Here is an 18,949-nt window from a genome sequence, read left to right on the forward strand (position 1 = left end):
CTGATCTCCTTTAGGATGGATTGGTTGGATCTCCTTGCAGTCCAAAGGACTCTCAAGAGTCTTCTCCAACACCACAGTTCAAAAGCATCAGTTCTTCAGCACTCAGCTTTCTTTATAGTCCAACTCTCACATCCATACATGACCACTGGAAAAACCATAGCATTGATTTAGATGGAGCTTTGTTGGAAAAATAACTGGAATTTCAAATGATCAAAGTAAACAGAATATGACTTTATAACTTGCATCCTAAATGTCTACACATATGAAAAGAATTTATGTTTAAGTGTTCACATAGTATATAATAATGCAGTAAATAGTTGGGATGGAAATAAACAGGAAAAGAGAATATAATTATGAAAACAAAATGATTCAGAGAAAAACTGTGGAATGTCAGAAAATGACATTATGCTATCAAGTTCGCAAATGAGTTAGTTGGTAATTTTACTAAAACCTAAATTCTGAGTGGAAAATAATTTCAAATTTGATACTTTCAAAGGCCAGTGAAAGCTGAAGACCCTCAGGTCCCTAAAATGAGGAGGAAAAGAAGAAAAGCCTGTAAAAAATGGAAACTCTTGAATCCCACAGTATGTAAGTCTAATTCATTGGCTTTATAAGTAAGTAAAAAGTGAACTACCTGGTTTATGTATTTTTATCTTTATCACAGGAATAGCTATAAAAATAGGAAGATAAATGCACATATATATTATAAAATGATTTAGAAATTTGGTCAATTGTTACTATATATGTATTTCTGCATTATCAATTATATGAATTGCAAGTGATAATTCAAATAAAAATATTTACATATTCAACAAAGGCTATTAAAGTCCCTATTCTTAGACTCTGTCATCAATGCATTCCTGTGTAACTGTCTCAAATCTATCTCCTGCTGCTGCTGCTGCTGCTAAGTCGCTTCAGTCATGTCCGACTCTGTGCGACCCCCATAGACGGCAGCCCACCAGGCTTCCCCGTCCCTGGGATTCTCCAGGCAAGAACACTGGAGTGGGTATCTATCTCCTACTTGCAGAAATTGAAGTATAGGCCATTGAAAGTGGCTATAAGCTGTAAAATTATCAAACTGAAAATGGCTATATACTGTTCTTCGCATGAGGGTGCTATTTTGAGATAAAATTGTAATCTACAGTTCTGGAAGGCAGGCTACCACTCTATAACCTGCTGTAAATGGGCGTCAGAGAGCCGTGTCTCCGTGTGTTTTTTCATACAACTTCCACATGACAGCTCTCAGACTACAATCAGGCCCACTGGAAACTCTGAGTATTTGCTATAAGAAAAGTCATTCCCTCAGACTAAAAGAGAGACAAATAGACAAATGGGAATGGTTAGACTCTCCAAGGACCTTCAGTATGCTCGACAACCTATATGTCAAATCAGAAGTCTGTATACCTCTCCTGAAATTGGAAAGTAAGAATTCTTAAATATATGGGTCTTTATTTGATCATGAAACAGCAATTATTTTTCTCCACCCCAAACTTCTTTGCCACCTCTAGCAAAATTTTGGTAGGATATTTTCCTTTATCTGATTGAAGAGAACTTATTTATTTATTCTTTTATATAATTATGTAATTTTATTAAAATATAAAAGTATATATAAAATACTATTTAAAACAATTATAAATACTACTTCTCACATTTTTATCTTAATCAGCTTAATAAAGATATCCTTGTGGACACCTGGTTCATAGATTTCCATGACATCGTTATTTTTCTGTTGCTCATTCTTTTCTTTTCCCTTTGAAATACTCTCTTTCAGACATTTAAAACATAAGTTGAAATCTTTGTATTTTGTCTGCTGTTCGTTACACAAGATACAATACTTCATGCTCATGTTTGCAAATCTGCCAAGCAAAATATTCTAATATTATAAAGCAGAGGAGTAAAGGTTACAAGGTGTCAGTTTTGGGCCAAATACCTGACCATGGCAACTGGCTCTTTATCAAGAAGTCTCTTAAAATTCATTTGCATAAATTTGCTCTGAAATTTTTATTTCACCAATCTTGGAAGTCTCTGCTTCAAAGTAAAACTTAACTTAAATTCCTACTTCCTAAAACTACCAAGTGATATTCTGCATTCTAAGATAATTGATTTAAAATGACATATTTATTAGAAATGAATGTTTGTGGAAAATAGCTTGACATACTAGGAATGAATGTCAAAATACTTACAAAGGATATGCATTGAATTTCATCCTAGAATTTGGAACGGCTGCTTTCTAAATGGACACAGAAAGCTTTTCTTTTTTTGCTTCTTCTTTAGGTGAACCTCAGGTTGCTGACCAAGCATGCCAAAAAAACATAAAAGGTCTTGAAAAGGAAGTCAAAGGAGACACTACAGGAGCTTTACTTCATCAGACTGGGGCATTAGGAAAATCTCAGGAAAGTGGAGATGAGCATACATCTGCTGCTATGAGTAGAAAGCATAAGTCTCCTTTTCTCCCTAAAGATAAGAAACAACTCCTCTCTGAAAGCAAAATAATTAAGGAAAAGGAAAGGGATGAGCCTCCTTCATTCCTTTCTGATCAATCAGACAAAGTCTTACCAGCAGTCACATTCAATGACTGCGAAGAACCATTATCAGGAAAAATTGCACTGCGGGGTTTCCCAAACACATCAGAGGCCCTTCAACCATCAAAAGGCAAAACTGTGACAGACGTGAGGTGTGGGGTTGTCCACGTACAAGTAGCAATCAAGAAGAGCTGTTTCTGTCAAACAGGAGTACGGCTCCCAACGAAAAAGACGTGTTCAAGATGGCACCCGTGCTACTCTGTCAGACACTCTCAGAGAAGCGAGACTTCTAGAGGCTGCTCTTTGAAGTGCAAGAATCTATCGGTCGAAGAAGGACAACCCAAAGCATCGTCTAAATCTGAAGGGAAAATTGCCAGAACTGAGAGCCCCTCACTGAAAGTTAGCATCGTAGGAAAAGGAATTAAAGTCAAATACGTGAGTAAGAAAGAGAATGTATTAATAAATATAACTTGTCCACCAAAAAGTGGGAAAATAGTGAAAAACAGAAACATTGCCTCCAGCCACTCAGCTGAAGAAGGGCCCAAGTCTTCTGCACTGTCCGATACTGGGTGCCCTGAGAAGTGGCAGCTGGAAGACAAGCGTCACAGGTCAGGTTGTTTGCACGTCTCTCCCCCAACTGTGTTTGGTCTCCAGAAGGAGGAGAATTTTGATACAGTTGTGGTTTCTCTGTGCTCAAGCCCTGACAGCGAGAAGAATAAGCCTGACACAGTACCCTCAGTCTCAGATGACTGTGCAGTAGAATCTGCCATCTTTCAGCAAAAGAACTGTGCAGTCAGTAAGAATAACCCCCAAAAGAAACGTGTCTTTGAGGCTGAGACTCTTCTCACAAACATTCTTCCTACTTCACGTAGTACCTTAAAGACCACGAGCTTAAGCGATACTGACTTAAGTAAAACGCCTTTTGAGGACCCTACAGATGTGAACAGAGACAGAAAAATCATCTCAGATAAACCAGAAAAGATCACATCGGACCCAGATACACAGCCCAGCCCAGAAGGAATAAATTATTTGCCAAGTTCCATTACTGACATCTTTCCAGTTCAAGATGGCAAAGGCTCTGACTTTGGTTCGTCTTCTCTGAGCATGCAGTTTGTGGGAGAAAAGGCATCCAACATTTACTGCAAAGGCAGCAAAATTCCACCTGCAGATTGCTATGAGAACTCAGATTCTTTATCTTTCCCTTCTATTCAAAATGTTCTGAAGTCTTCCACTTCTTTCAGCCCATCACCCTGGGCCACCGGACACTCAGAACCTAAAGAAACCCCTGGGGATCCCTTTTCTTTTAATCACTGTGCTGAAGTTTTGAAAGACTATGGGGAAGGGCTTATTGATGTGACTGAGAGAGACTTTGAAAACACCACTTTACATAGTGACCCTCATACAAAAGCACAGCTACTGGAAGTGAAGGGGACACCGCATCCACCTCTCAGCCTCAGGTCCTCCGGCAACCTCTCTGCTGGTCAGCCACTCAGCAGTAGCAGCTGCATTACCGCAGAGTGGGGTCAGACAGGGTCTTGGGCAAGCCATCCAGACACAGCGGTCCCCAGCAAAACAAAAGCACCAGTGATGACATTAATAGCTGATGAGTTAGGCCAAAGATTAATTATTCAAGGTGATAAAGAAGACACTGTTTACTCTAATTATTCCATGGGAATGACAAGTCCTAAAGAGCCTCCCAGCTCTCTGGGAAACGTTGAAAAAGACAAATTCCATATAATTATGCCTACAGTAAAGAACGCATGCTACAGAGATTTTGAAGACCTGGCAAAGGAGAATCATGATAAAGTCTGTTTTCAGACGAATTTTCCAGACAGTGCTGAGTTCAGCTGTGCAATGTGTGCTACAGATAACCTGTTCCTTATTGAGAAAACCCTGACTGATGATGTGGACCAATATGGTAACCAGGATGAACAAAGCTTTGGACTAACCACTTGTAAACAGGAGCCAGCAGGGTGCCAAAGGACTGCATCAACAAAGCCAAACCCTGAAGAAAATAAAAATGACCCAAAGGAAACTTACGATCACCAAATAGACATCCTGTTCTCCCCTCAGAAGCAGAAAGCTCTGAAAGGTACAGTGGGCTATATAGAATCTTTAACTTTCATTGTTTTTACTTGTTTGACCTTTGGGAAGTCTTTTTTTATTGCTTGGGATTTTTTCTTTATGGCTGAAGATATATTGAGTATTTTAGAGTTAGATGAATATGGGCAAGCATATATCAGCCTGCCTTTTTCCATTATCACCTACCCCACCCATAAATAGTGCATAGCAAAATTACCAAGACTGCAGTTTAATATAAAGTTTAAAAAAATCGATTTCTCTTTAAAAGGTTGATGTATTGCCAAATCAATTTTGTGGGAAACGTTAGCCTTTTGCCACTCTTAAATAATCTGCCATTTCTTCCTTCTTGCAAGCTAAGCATGTTCAGTAGAATTGGAAGAAAATGTTTGTGATAAAATGTGTTTTTAAACCTTGCCGTGTCATTGCAGAAGCACGGCATACATGTTTCAGGCCATGTGGAATAGTAATTAAAGCAAAGGACAAAAAACAGAAACAGTCATGGCTAATCCGCATTGAGCCATCCTAGGGACCTCTGACCACAAGCAGACCTCTCACCTCCCTTGTGGATTGGTTGGCCATTTTCAAACCACTGATAGAACCCAGAAGCTCTCTTGGAGATGGCTAAGATAGAAGCTCTTTCCTAAATACATAATACTGCCTTTCTGCTTTTAATCTTGGATCCTCATCGTATCATTAGAGGCCCTTCTTGTTTTTCTTCAATAAGCCCAAATATTTTATACTTAAGGTTAGCAGTATTCTACATTGTGTAATTATTCTACATTAAATGCATCTTGAAAAAGTAAGGATCGAACCCAGATCTCCCACATTGCAGGCGGATTCTTTACCAACTGAGCCACAAGGGAAGCCCACAAAAAACTAAAAACTTCCTTCCAGACTGCCAGTAACATTCCTAATGCTGCCATAGATGATATTTGGAAGGACAAAATTTAGTCAAGAAGCTGCCTTTTCTTGCTTGATGTTCTAGCCCTAAGTTTTTAATAGAATAAAATTTAGAAGTAGAAATAAAACACAAAGGCACAGAAGTGTCGGCATGAAATGTGAAATTTACTTTGCAGAGAATTAAATGCCCTAAAACAACACATAGAGTCATCTGCTTAATATGAACCCACTAAGGTAAAGATCCACGTCACAACAACGGCTGCCCAGTTGCCTGCCCACCCCTAGACACCAGAATCAATGGCATTAACCCATGCGTTTGCTTCAGCCCACAATCATTTCAGTCTGCAGAAAGCCAATCTGCAATAATAGCTCTGGTGTCTCCCAGAGCGCATGTGTGCTCACCTGATGAATATTCCTCCCAGGCTGACTCCTCCTCCATGGACACGCTCCTCCCTGAACTGCCTTTCCCAGAATGGCCTATTTCCTCAAGAAAATCAATAATTCAAGTCAGAATCAATAATTCAGTCAGTCCTCCCAAAGCTGATCCTGTGCTTCCATAGACTTTGAAATTGTCCCGTTTGGTGCACAGTTCCAGCTACCAGTTCCTGGTATCGCTGTGCTGCGTTGAAAGGCTGTTCCTACAACTCTCTCCTTCCTCTCTTTATTTCTCTCCCCTAGATCACTCTGTTCCAGCCACACTGACTTTCTTGAGCTGCTGAAATCTGCCAGGGAAGTGCCCACATCAGTCCTTCGCTTGGGCAGGCTCCAGCCCACATCGGTCCTCCTCAGTCCAACTCCCACTACCTGGACTCCCCTTCCTCCAAATGTGCACACGGTTCACACTCATTCTTCAAATCTTTGCTCACCTAGCACCTTCTCTGTGAGGCTCCCTCAGGCCACTCAATTCAAGACTGCAAGCTGAGCCCTGTCCACTCCAGCCTGGGCATACTATATTCCTTTCCCGTGTCTTGCTTTCACACACAGTAGCTTCCTCTGCGAATGTGTTGTGCATTTAATTACTTTATTTATTCTGATTTCTCTCACTAGAATGCAGTCATGAGGGCATGGATTTTTTTTTTTTTTTCTATTTTGATCTTTGTTGTATCCAGAGCACCTGAACAGTGCCTGCCTGAAAAGTAGGTATTTGGTGAATGTTTGTTGAATGAAGGGATGAATTCAGGAAAGTTATTCTTTGTGGAAAACTCTGTTCACATACATAAAAGCAAACAAACAAACAGGAAAACAGTTCAGAAGTGAAAATGTTTATATTAGCTGTTTGAATCTGTAAGTCTTTAAATGGATTTGACTCTCCTAGAGCTGTGAGTTTTTTATACTTAATTCAATACCATTGTTATTATACTATTGCTACTTTAGGCCAGGATTTTGTCTTTTTTCAGAGTATAGATTGCCTTGAAGAGTTGGGATATCTTTGTACTAGAAATTTTTGTTTTTAATATAGGCACGAATGTATGCCTTTATTTGCAGAGGGGTCCTCCAGCTTCTCAACATCTGTCCATGTACCTTGGATTAAGAATCCCTGATGTGGGTGCTGATTGTATTCATGGAGTTCCTTCCACCATGTGCGTGCTTCGGAATTAACTAGATTAGAGGTCACAGCCTAGAGGGGCTGGGCAGGTAGTATAAATGAGTAAAGCAGGCTGCAAGTCAGAAATAATGGAGTGTGGGTGGACCAGAGGGGTCGCTCTCCTGAAGCAATGAGAATTCAGGCCCTGAGTGGCCAGGCCTTCTCGTTTTTCAAGAAAGCTGGAGAGCTGGGATTTTTTAGTCTATATGAATCTCTGGATCATATGACGTGTAAGACACAGTAAAGGCTGAGCAATCTACCACCTCTGAAGTAGATTAACCCAGGATAGTAGGGATGGGCATGCTACAAGAGTTACAAAGCCAGGGCTGTAAGGGAACGCATACCAGTCCGAACCTCTTAAGACTAAAACTCTGGGTTCTGGTCTGCACGTTCTTAGGTAAAGAGGTTTCTCAGGGCCTCCTTTCTTCAGTTACAAATTGCCTGACATATATCTTTAAGACCTCTGCCAAAGAACCGGGAATTCTGTATCATAAAGCATTTTAATGAGGGAACCAAATCTAGGTGACTCTGAGAGAATGACAGGTAATGAGAAGGATTAAATGATATTTTGCCTGGCGTAGAAATATTTGTAATTAAACAGTCCTTTCTATGTAATATGATACAAAACTTACAGGTAACACATGAGATCGTTTATTTCCCCATGCCCCTAAGGAAGGAGTGATTCTGCAAGCCTGCACCCAGGCAGAAGGTGCTGAGGAGTGTAGCCAGGATGAAGTCTGTGGTCCTAAGATCTACACCAAGTACTAGGGGCCCAAAGATGCATAAAACAGCCATCCCTTTTCTGGTAACAGAATTGTAGCTCTTGGGCTACTTTCCAAGAAGCTGACTTCTGACGACATTGAGGAATGTCCACACTCATGGCCACTTCGGTGTCTCTCGGCATGTGAGCAGGGCCAGGGGCCCCGGGCCAGCTGGAAAGCCCAGCTTTCTGCCAACAGGGCTCCACCCAGAGCTGCATTTCCCTCTCCTTGGCCTGAACTCACTTCCCAGGCCCCCTCTGGCTTTCACGGTGCTAGCTCTCTACTTTCACAGTCAAGTTTCATAAAACACCAGCACACTTGTTGATGGACTAACATGTTGTCCCTAGCAAAGGGATGGTATGTGGTTTGAGTCCTTCAAGATCCTTCAGGGTCCTCATCCCCATCTTATTCCTAGAAAGGCTCAATAAACCATCTATCAGGTAGTCATGGAATGAGACAGAGGCTTATACGTGAGCAGAGGTTACTGAGACAGAGGTTAAATTCACCAGGTGAAAAACCTCTATCAGCTTCAAATATTCAAGGATTATGCAGATTCAGGTAGTAAGCAGGTCGTAAATTTGAGACTGAGAAGCTCAGACCGAATAATTCCTTGGTAGACATTTTGCAGAATTGTTTTAAGCATAGAGTGGGTGGTTGAACAAAATTACCTTCTATGTGTTTGCAAAGCTGAGGTTCTACAAATACCAAGTAACAATGGGAGAGGTTTTACTCAGCAAGCATCACGGTGGCTCTCAAATCACACTTCAGAACACACTGGAGGGTCTGGATGTGTCCTCGTTTGAATGTTTAAGATTCTAGAGGAAAACTTATCTCTCCATGTCCCAGTCATATTCCGCTTACATATACTTTCCTAGATTCATAGGACTTCTTTTTTTTTTTTCCCCCAGCATTTTCAGAAAAGAATTGCTTTCAATGTACAACATTTGACGTGAGAAAAGTCTCCTTTTCATGGATGCCTTCAGGGTCAGCCTGGCCTCCCAATCTCAACAAATTGCGGCACTAGAGTGAGCACTGAAGGAAAGGGCGACAGGCCAGCTCTGTAGCGTTTTTGAGTTTCACCACTCTGTAAAACTCCAGAGGGCAAGAGTCATCTTGTTCATAGCTGTAGTCCTAGTAACTAGCACCATAGAAATTAGTTTAGAAAGGAACAGTAAATATTATAGAATGAATGCCATTTTTTTGGTCAACTTCTTAAGCCCTAGGGAAGAGGTAGGACTCAACAGGAAAATTATGGAAAATAAGAGGAATTGAATAATGACTCTTCTCTCCTCCCATGTCTTTGGCTCTGCCAAGTGAAGTGAAAATTGTTATGTAAATGGATGAGTAGTAACTATATATAAACATAAAGAAGAATATGTATTCATGGATATACCATATTTATTATTTAAATAGTTCTGAGAACAAACTTTGATACTGATAAATTAGATTTTAAATTTAAAAACATTAAATTCTAAAAACTCATTTGCTGCTGGAAATAAAGTTTAAAATTTGGTTTCTTTTTGCACAATATCAAAAAGTGAAAGAAAAATCTAACCAATTCTAGCCTTTCAAATCACTTTCAATGTTATTATGTATTCTGCTATATGAGTTTTGTTTTTCACTTTCATAATTATTTTCTTAAAGTTTGCTTGTATTGCAATTAGTTTAACTGTAATTTTCTTACTTCTAATTAACATATAGTCTCATAGCTTGTGCTGACAGAAAGCAGCAGTTTGGAAGTAAATAAAGTATTTCAAGTTGTTATTTATTCAAATATAAAAATATCAAAGCCTTCATGTAATTTGGCTTTTATCCTTCTTCTCATTTTGAACCAACACGTACAGCAAGAAAAGTATGAAATCTACATCCTTCTGAACTGAACTGAACTGAGAGTTCAATAGTAAACTTGTTTTCAAAGACCGTACCTGAACTAATTCAGATAATAATAATAATATCTTGTACAGTAATTTCAGTAGACATAATTAACAATTGATTTACATTGTGCTCCTCCAAAACAGCTAATAAACTAACACAAACTAATACAATGTAGCAGGCATACTGCTGGTACCCAAGGAATATCTATTGAATTGAGTCCTACTGAGGAAATGCATGATGATTCCCCTGTTTCCTACATAAAACTCTCTTCAGTCTATACAGCTCTTTTTTCTCCTTCTTACTCTCCTATTTCTTCCTCCTCCTCTTCCTCTCTCACTCTCTCTTTTTTAGTAAGGCAAGTTGAGAAAGTGCATCAGGAAGGAATTGAATGAAACCATTCTAGTTCTAGTCTTCAGTGGTTCTGTTCCAAAGACCGGAACATTTGAAATTCTATTTTGAAGTGCTGTCTCACTTTCAAACTTCATGTGGTTTAATCTAGATGGGAATTTGGAAATCAGCAGTCTTCGAAAGTTATCCCAGGAACTGGCTCCAAAAGGTAAAAGGGCCAGCGACGGCTCCCAGGAGGAAGCAGTGGAGCAGTGGGCCAGGAGGAGGCAGCAGTTCCGAGATGGCAAAAGGTCCAGCTCTGCGGGAGGAAGTTCGTTCGCAAGTAACATCACCGAAGGGTCCGGTGAGTAGACCAGTGCCTTGTTCTCCAAAACCAGAGCAAAGGCCATGGCTTGCTGAAGCTTACCCCTGTCCTCTCCTTCTTATTTTCAGAATATACACCCTGTTGTTTGACCACGGCAATGTGGTCACTATATGCTTTTACAGAAAAGATATTGTTAGAATAATCAGCTCTTTGTGACCCACTAAGGAATCCCAACTTGGTAAATTACCTCCTTGAAGACACGACTGCCTACTAAGACGACTGTTCTCTTCAGAAACTGAAATAACTCACCCTCGGGCTCTTTACTTTAGTTTTGCAATGGATTATATTTCTAAGGATTTGAGTTGGCTTACAAAAATACCTATAGTGCAAAAAGGTAAAAGTGATTGGTTTTATTATAAGAAACCATTTTCTTCTTGTTTTAACATTTCTGAAATGAGGAAGTAGATGTGTACTTTAGTGAGAGAATGCTGTTTCTCTTGCTATTGAAAAGATGCTGTTAAATCAGTATCATACTTCTGTCAAGGAGAAGACCTTCCTCAGCCTATCTGTGTTCTTTTGGCTGGCTTAAGAATTAAACTGACATGAGACAAATTAACAAGAGAAAATCAAACTTAATTTTATAGGAGTAGGAACCCCACATCCATGAGAGGGTCAGAGACTACATATACGTGAAACATTCGAAGACAGAAATGCATCAAACTCCCAGTGGCTCTCTGTCTTACATATAGTAATATATTTGTTTTAATGCTATTCTCTCGAATCATCCTACCCTCTCCTTGCCCTACTGTGTCCCAACATCTCTTCTTTATGTCTCTGTCTCCTTTGCTGCCCTGCACACAGGATCGTCGGTACTACCTTTCTAGATTCCATATACATGTGTTAACATGTAATATTTATCTTTCTCTTTCTGACTTACTTCACTCTGTATGATAAGCTCTAGGTGTACAACATAGGGAACCCAAACCTGGTGCTCTGTGACAGCCTGGAAGGATGGGGTGGGAAGGGAGGTGGAAAGGGGCTTCAGGAGGTTGGGGACACATGTATGCCTATGGCAAATTTATGCTGATGTGTGGCACAGGCCATCACAATATTGTAATTATCCTCCAATTAAAATAAATACTTTAAAAAAAGAAGCTAGAAATGTAAAATGAGGTATATATGCCATCTGAGATAAAAAATGGAATAGGTTTTTGGTGGTTTCAAAGACAGGAGGGTCATTCATGAGATGATAAGAATGGAGGTTTGGTATAGATGTTTGCACTGCCATAAAAAAAGGAACCACTTAAGCCAGAAAGAAAAACACCAATACAGTATACTAACGCATATATATGGAATTTAGAAAGATGGTAACAATAACCCTGTGTACGAGACAGCAAAAGAGACACTGATGTATAGAACAGTCTTTTGGACTCTGTGGGAGAGGGAGAGGGTGGGATGATTTGGGAGAATGGCATTGAAACATGTATAATATCATATATGAAGCGAGTCGCCATTCCAGGTTCGATGCACGATACTGGATGCTTGGGGCTGGTGCACTGGGACGACCCAGAGGGATGGAATGGGGAGGGAGGAGGGAGGAGGGTTCAGGATGGGGAACACATGTATACCTGTGGCGGATTCATTTTGATATATGGCAAAACCAATACAATATTGTAAAGTTAAAAAATAAAATTAAAAAAAAGGAACCACTTAGATAAGACTTACCTCTGGCAATAACTCTTTCTCTGGGAAAAATCCCCAGTTTAAGTTGTTATAGGCAGTTAGGGAAGGGGCAGTATTCTCTTGAGCTCAGAGAGTTCCCCTGCCTTTAGCTGAAAGAAATCAGCATGCCAAAGTGCACATCTTGGGGAGGACTCTTCTGAATCCCTGTATCTCGGTCCCACAACCTATGGCAAACTGAGGATGGAAAGTAAGTCATCAGTGAGGAAATCTAACTTCCCCTTCAGGGAAATAAGGATTAAGAAATGGAGGGAGGATATTAATATACACCACAAATATTAGGTCAACTGCAATTTTTAAAATGCACAAAGTTGTGGCTGTGAGTTTCAGTGTTATTTGGAGAACTTACTGAGGACTGTAGCCCAGAAGACTGAAGAGATGGGAATACCAGACCACCTTATCTGTCTCTTGAGAAATCTGTATGCAGGGCATGAAGCAACAGTTAAAACTGGACATGGAACAATGGACTGGTTCCAGATTGGGAAATGGGTACATTAAGGCTGTATATTGTCACCCTGCCTATTTAACTTAGATGCAGGGTACATCATGCAAAATGCAGGTCTGGATGAAGCACAAGCTGAAATCAAGATTGCTGGGAGAAATATCAATAACCTCAGATATGTAGATGACACCACCCTTATGGCAGAAAGTGAAGAAGATCTAAAGAGCTTTTTGATGAAAGTGAAAGAGGAGAGTGAAAAAGTTGGCTTAAAGCTCAACATTCAGAAAACTAAGATCATGGCATTCAGTCCCATCACTTCATGGCCAATAGATGGGGAAACAATGGAAACAGTGACAGACTTTATTTTCTTGGGCTCCAAAATCACTACAGATGGCGACTGCAGCCATGAAATGAAAAGATGCTTGCTCCTTGGAAGGAAAGCTATGACCAACCTAGACAGCGTATTCAAAAGCAGAGACATTACTTTGCCAACAAAGGTCCATCTAGTCAAGGGTATGGTTTTTCCAGTAGTCATGTATGGATGTGAGAGTTGGACTATAAAGAAAGCTGAGCACCAAAGAATTGATGCTTTTGAACTGTGGTGTTGGAGAAGACCTTTGAGAGTCCCTTGGACTGCAAGGAGATACAACCAGTCCATCCTAAGGAAAATCAGTCCTGAATATTCATTGGAAGGTCTGATGCTGAAGCTGAAGCTCCAGTAGTTTGGCCACCTGATGGGAAGAGCTGACTCATTGGAAAAGATCCTGATGCTAGGAAAGATTTAAGGCAGGAGGAGAAGGGGATGACAGAGGATGAGATGGTTGGATGGCATCACTGACTCAGTGGACATGAGTTTGGGTGAACTCCCGGAGTTTGGTGATGGACAGGGAAGCCTGGTGTGCTGCAGTCCATGGGGTCACAAAGAATCAGACACGACTGAGTGTGAGGTTTTTGGAATCTAGTTGGTGGGTCAGAAGTGCACATAACCTGGACTGGTGACTGGCAGCTAAAGTGGGGGTGAGGGTGGGGGGGTGGGGGGGCACTCTTGTAAGATTGAACCCTTAAATCTGTACACAGTAGGTAGTGTCAAAATTGAGTTGAATTGTAGTATATACCCATGTGGTTTCTGAAGAACTGCTCCCAACACACACAAAAGAGTTGTGATGTTAAGCCCAGGAAACCAAAAGAGTTGTGATCCAGAGAATGGTGTCCCTACAAGAGAGACAGTAGAGACTGTGTGAATGTCCTGGTTGGAATGACTGAGGTACGGTTCAGAAAGACAGTGGTATACCTTATCCAGAGTGAGTTAGAGGCTGGCACAGGTTAGAGATTGACTGTAGCTGTAAATGTGGGGCAAACTTTTAAGTAATTTATTTAAATTAAACACAATACTGTGTTATCCCACCAGAGTGCTCGTACATTCATGCGAACAGTGAAGAATGCAATGTAAATGTTCTATTTTGTCCTGATAGTTTTTTTCTTGTCTCTTGATCATGTCTAATCCCTCCAGTTGCTTCTTCCCATGTGGCAATAAGGACTTAAGAGCTCGAATAGTTTTTTTAATTGAAATTTTACTGCCATAATTCTAGATTCACAGGCATTTATAAGAAAGAGTAGAGAGAGCCCAGTTTTCCCCAATATTTTTTTTTTTTGCTTTTTATTGAAATGTCATTGATGTCCTATATTATGTTGGTTTCAGGTGTACTAAATAATTATTTGATATTTGCATACATTATGAAAGGATCACCATAAGTCAAGTAACCATTTGTCCCCATATAAAGTCATTGCAGTATTATGACCATATTCCCTATACTGTATATTTACATCCCTCTGACTTACTTATAACTAAAGGTTTGTACTTCTTATTCTGCATGACTTATTTCTTAAATTTTTATTTGCACATATACTACTGTATAGGGTTGTTTTATCATCACTCTACTGTTCATGGACCCTTTAAATACCTCCCTGGGGAATACTTTTCTTTTATTGAACTTCCAATACAATATTTCTGCTGCATAATGTTCATTTTATTCCACTCCTACTTCCCCTTGTCAATTTCTGGATTGATATAGTCTAGAAGCTGCTTTAGATTTTTAAAACTCAATACTTTTCAAAATCAACACTTAATGTAGTTCATCAATGTTTATCACTGCTTTTTACACCAATGACTTCCAACGAGATTTGTTTTCTTTTTCTTCTTACTATCAGATCAGATCAGATCAGATCAGTCGCTCAGTCATGTCCGACTCTTTGCGACTCCATGAATCACAGCACGCCAGGCCTCCCTGTCCATCACCAACTCCTGGAGTTCACTGAGACTCACGTCCATCAAGTCAGTGATGCCATCCAGCCATCTCATCCTCTGTTGTTCCCTTCTCCTCCTGCCCCCAATCCCTCCCAGCATCAGAGTCTTTTCCAATGAGTCAACTCTTCACATGAGGTGGCCAAAGTATTGGGGTTTCAGCTTTAGCATCATTCCTTCCAAAGAAATCCCAGGGCTGATCTCCTTCAGAATGGACTGGTTGGATCTCCTTGCAGTCCAAGGGACCCTCAAGAGTCTTCTCCAACACCACAGTTCAAAAGCATCAATTCTTCGGCGCTCAGCCTTCTTCACAGTCCAACTCTCACATCCATACCTGACCACAGGAAAAACCATAGCCTTGACTAGACGGACCTTTGTTGGCAAAGTAATGTCTCTGCTTTTGAATATGCTATCTAGGTTGGTCATGACTTTCCTTCCAAGGAGTAAGCGTCTTTTTATTTCATGGCTGCAGTCACCATCTGCAGTGATTTTGGAGCCCAAAAAAATAAAGTCTGACACTGTTTCCACTGTTTCCCCATCTATTTCCCATGAAGTGATGGGACTGGATGCCATGATCTTCGTTTTCTGAATGTTGGGCTTTAAGCCAACTTTTTCACTCTCCTCTTTCACTTTCATCAAGAGGCTTTTTAGTTCCTCTTCACTTTCTTCTCACTATAGTTATTCTCTAACAGTTTTTTAAGAGAGTTTCTTTGGGAGGTAAACTGAGTATTTATAAATCTGAAAATGTATTCATTTCCTTCTTAATTCTGATGACAGTTTAACATATTTGGGTAGACAATTCTAGGTTCAGATTATTTAAGAAACTGGTTCACCATCTTCCAGTAGCCAGTGGTGTTGATGAGCAGTCTGAATCCAATCTCATTCTCACAATTTATGTCATAAGTCCATCTTTTGTCTATTTTACCTCTTAGGGTTTTCTCTTCATCCTCGGAATTCTAAAATGTTCTAGTACATATGTCAGTATGGCATAGATTTCCATGTTTGGCATCCCATAAGTTATCACATGCTGATGACTCATGCCTTTCTTCAAGTTTCATAAATTCTCAGTACAAGTTCTCTCCTCTCTATTTTCTTCTGCCGTGACCCCTTTTAGAGAGTCATTTAAACTTGTAGATCTATCCTCCAGATGTCTTAACTGACCTTTCATACTTCACATCTCTTCATTAATTTCTACTGCATTCTGAGAGAATTCCTTAACCCTATCAGCTTAACAAAATCGTTCTTTCTCTTTAGCCTTTTTTTTTTAATGTTTGTTTTTTTTTCAGCAACATTCAGCATTTAAAAATGTTTTTTATTTTTTAAGTTCAAAGGATATTTAGATGGTTCTTTTTTGTTGATCTATTTTTTTTAATTTTACCTCTGAGAACATTAAATGTATTATATACAGTTTTAATCTAGTTGCTCTATCAACTGTTTTCTCAGTACTCATTTCATATTTGCCAAGTTTGTTATCTATATTTCATAGTGTTGGCTTTCCCAAGTGCTTTGTGATTTTTGATTGGGTGCTTATTTTTTGGTTCAAATTTCCTACTCACCTAACACCTCTAACTGAGCCCCCAGGCAGGTAGCAGGGACTCCACTGTGGTTTTTGCTGTTCTCTCTGTAAGAAAGCGGCAAGTTACAATAAAGACATAACCCTGCACAGAATATTCTATAAGCCATCTGGGTGTCCTCTGTCCTCAATCTTTAACTTTTTAAACATTCATTTTTTTCTTGGCTAAAGGCAGGTACAATCACTGCTGCTACTTGACTCATGGCGGAGTTTCTAAGTGAGGGGTGTGCAGACATCAAGCTATGGGCTGTTTCTGGCATGATGCTCCAATTCATCGCCCTGTTGCCTGCACCTGGGGCCTCTCTAGCTCTTCACTCTTGGTCATGCTTCCACCATTCTGCATCAAAACTTCCTCACATACAAGTCAGAGAAAGACAAGTACTGTATGATATGATTTATATGTGGAATCTAAAAAAGCCATACTTGTAAAAATAGGAAAATGGTGATTACATGGGATGACAGGATAGATGTTGTTAAGGGTACAACAGGCAAAGGGCAATAAATAAATCTTAGAGGTAAAATGCACCTCTAAGTATAAGTATAGTGAATGTAGACAATAATACTGTATTACAGTCATCAAACTTACTAGAAGACTAAAACTTAATTATTCCAACCACTAAAAAGAATAATTAATGTTACTATGATAGAGGTGCTAATTGTCACTACAATGCAATCATTGCTATAATGTATAAATGCATCAAATGAACATGTGCACACCTGAAATTTACTGTGTTATATGTCAAATGGGCTTTGCTGGTAGCTCAGTTGGTAAAGAATCGGCCTGCAATGCAGGAGACTCTGGTTTGATTCCTGGGTTGGGAAGATCCCCTAGAGAAGGGATAGGCTACCCAACCCAGTATTTTGGGGCTTCCCTGGGGCCTCAGATGGTAAAGAATCCACCTGCAATGAGGGAGACTTGGGTTTGATCCCTGGGTTTGGAAGATTCCCCGGGAGGAGGGCATGGCAACCCACTCCAGTATTCTTGCCTGGAGAATCCCCATGGACAGGGAAGACTGGCATGCTGCAGTCCATGGGGTCACAAAGAGTCGGACACATTGAGCGGCTGAACAACAACAGCACACACACACACACACACACACTCTCTCTCTCTCTCTCTCTCTCTATTTCCTTCCTATTTTTATTCTGGACTTTGAAATACCTCTCTCCTTTATTACACAGAAAAATTTAGCTGCAATCCCCACTTGTACTTGTGTTTAATTGAACTTACCACAGTGTTCATAAAATAAAAGACCTTGTAGGAATTAGGACCCATCCAAAAACAGGTTTTCTAGCATTCCTATTAAATTGGGATACTGGCATATGCTTCCTCTACTACCTTGAATCCATATCTGCACATAGCTTCCCTTTGTCCCTCTAGCTTCTTTTTCAACCTTTCTCCACCTTACTATCTGCCCCAGGAGTCTCACCCCCAGGCTTCCTATGGGTTTGGCCTCTAGGGAAGATCAACAGAAGCCTGGAGGGAGTGTTGTTCGTTGTTCAACTGCTAAGTTGTGTCTAACTCTGAGATCCCAGGGACTGCAGCAAGTCAGGCTTCCCTGTCCTTCAGCATCTCCTGGAGTTTGCTCAGGAGCATGTCTGTTGTGCTGATGATGCCATCCATCCATTTCATTCCTCTCTCGCCCCTTTTCTCCTCCTGCCCTCAATGCTGAAGCTGAAGCTCCAATACTTTGGCCACCTGATGCGAAGAGCTGACTCACTGGAAAAGACCCTGATGCTGGGAAAGGCTGAGGAGGCAGTAAGGAGACTGAGATTCTGGTACTATTGCCTCAGATCTTTCCCTGTGGTGTACAAAGGCTGCTTGTGTCCCTAAAGTCATACTCCTGTAAAATCATCCTTTCCATACTGCCTTCCATGGCTCTGGGGTCTGATAACTCTCCTCAGATTACTCACTGAGTGTGTCCCCAACCTTAAGACATACCAGTGCTCTATCCTCATATTGTGAGGATAATATGAGCTGAAACTCCAATACTTTGGCCACCTGATGTGAAGAACTGACTCATTGGAAAAGACCCTAATGCTGGGAAAGATTGAAGGCAGACGGAGAAGGGGATAACAGGGGATGAGACAGTTGAATGGCATCACTCACTCAATGGACATGAGTTTGAGCAAACTCCAGGAGATAATGAAGAACAAGGAAGCCTGGCATGCTGCAGTCCATGGGTCGCAAAGAGTCGGACACGACAGCAATGATTAAATATCACCTACATTACAAACTGATAAGACACAGCTGTCCATTGCTTACAGAGATAAGAGAGGACACCCCTCAACAGAGGTCTGGTAGTGCTTCAGAGTGGGAAAGACAAAGTCTTATTCTATTGACAATTAGAAACTTGATTTAAGGCAGGTGTTTCAGTGTGTGAACTTGATTAAAACTGGGTAAGGATCATTATTTAAAAGATAAGCACTTAGGAAAATGGCAAGGTGAGGATTTTGAGAATTTCAAAGAGACTAAGGAAATGAGCTATCTGTTGATGCATTTTGTTGAAGAGTTGAT

At 40.4% G+C, this 18,949-nt stretch overlaps 1 protein-coding gene across 1 annotated transcript in view; it reads left to right on the plus strand.

Annotated features, from left to right (window-relative positions):
* The first annotated feature begins 334 nt into the window (after positions 1 to 334).
* LOC102410054 overlaps positions 335 to 18,949 on the plus strand; it is a 119,451-nt gene continuing 100,836 nt past the window's right edge. The window contains exons 1-3 of the mRNA XM_006056410.4: positions 335 to 588; positions 2,275 to 4,614; positions 10,225 to 10,416. Of these exons, the coding sequence (XP_006056472.4) occupies positions 531 to 588; positions 2,275 to 4,614; positions 10,225 to 10,416 (2,590 nt within the window). The 5' untranslated portion in view covers positions 335 to 530. The remainder of the gene's footprint in view (positions 589 to 2,274; positions 4,615 to 10,224; positions 10,417 to 18,949) is intronic.

This window comes from Bubalus bubalis, chromosome 9 (assembly GCF_019923935.1).
Source record: "Bubalus bubalis isolate 160015118507 breed Murrah chromosome 9, NDDB_SH_1, whole genome shotgun sequence".
Classification (NCBI taxonomy): domain Eukaryota; kingdom Metazoa; phylum Chordata; class Mammalia; order Artiodactyla; family Bovidae; genus Bubalus; species Bubalus bubalis.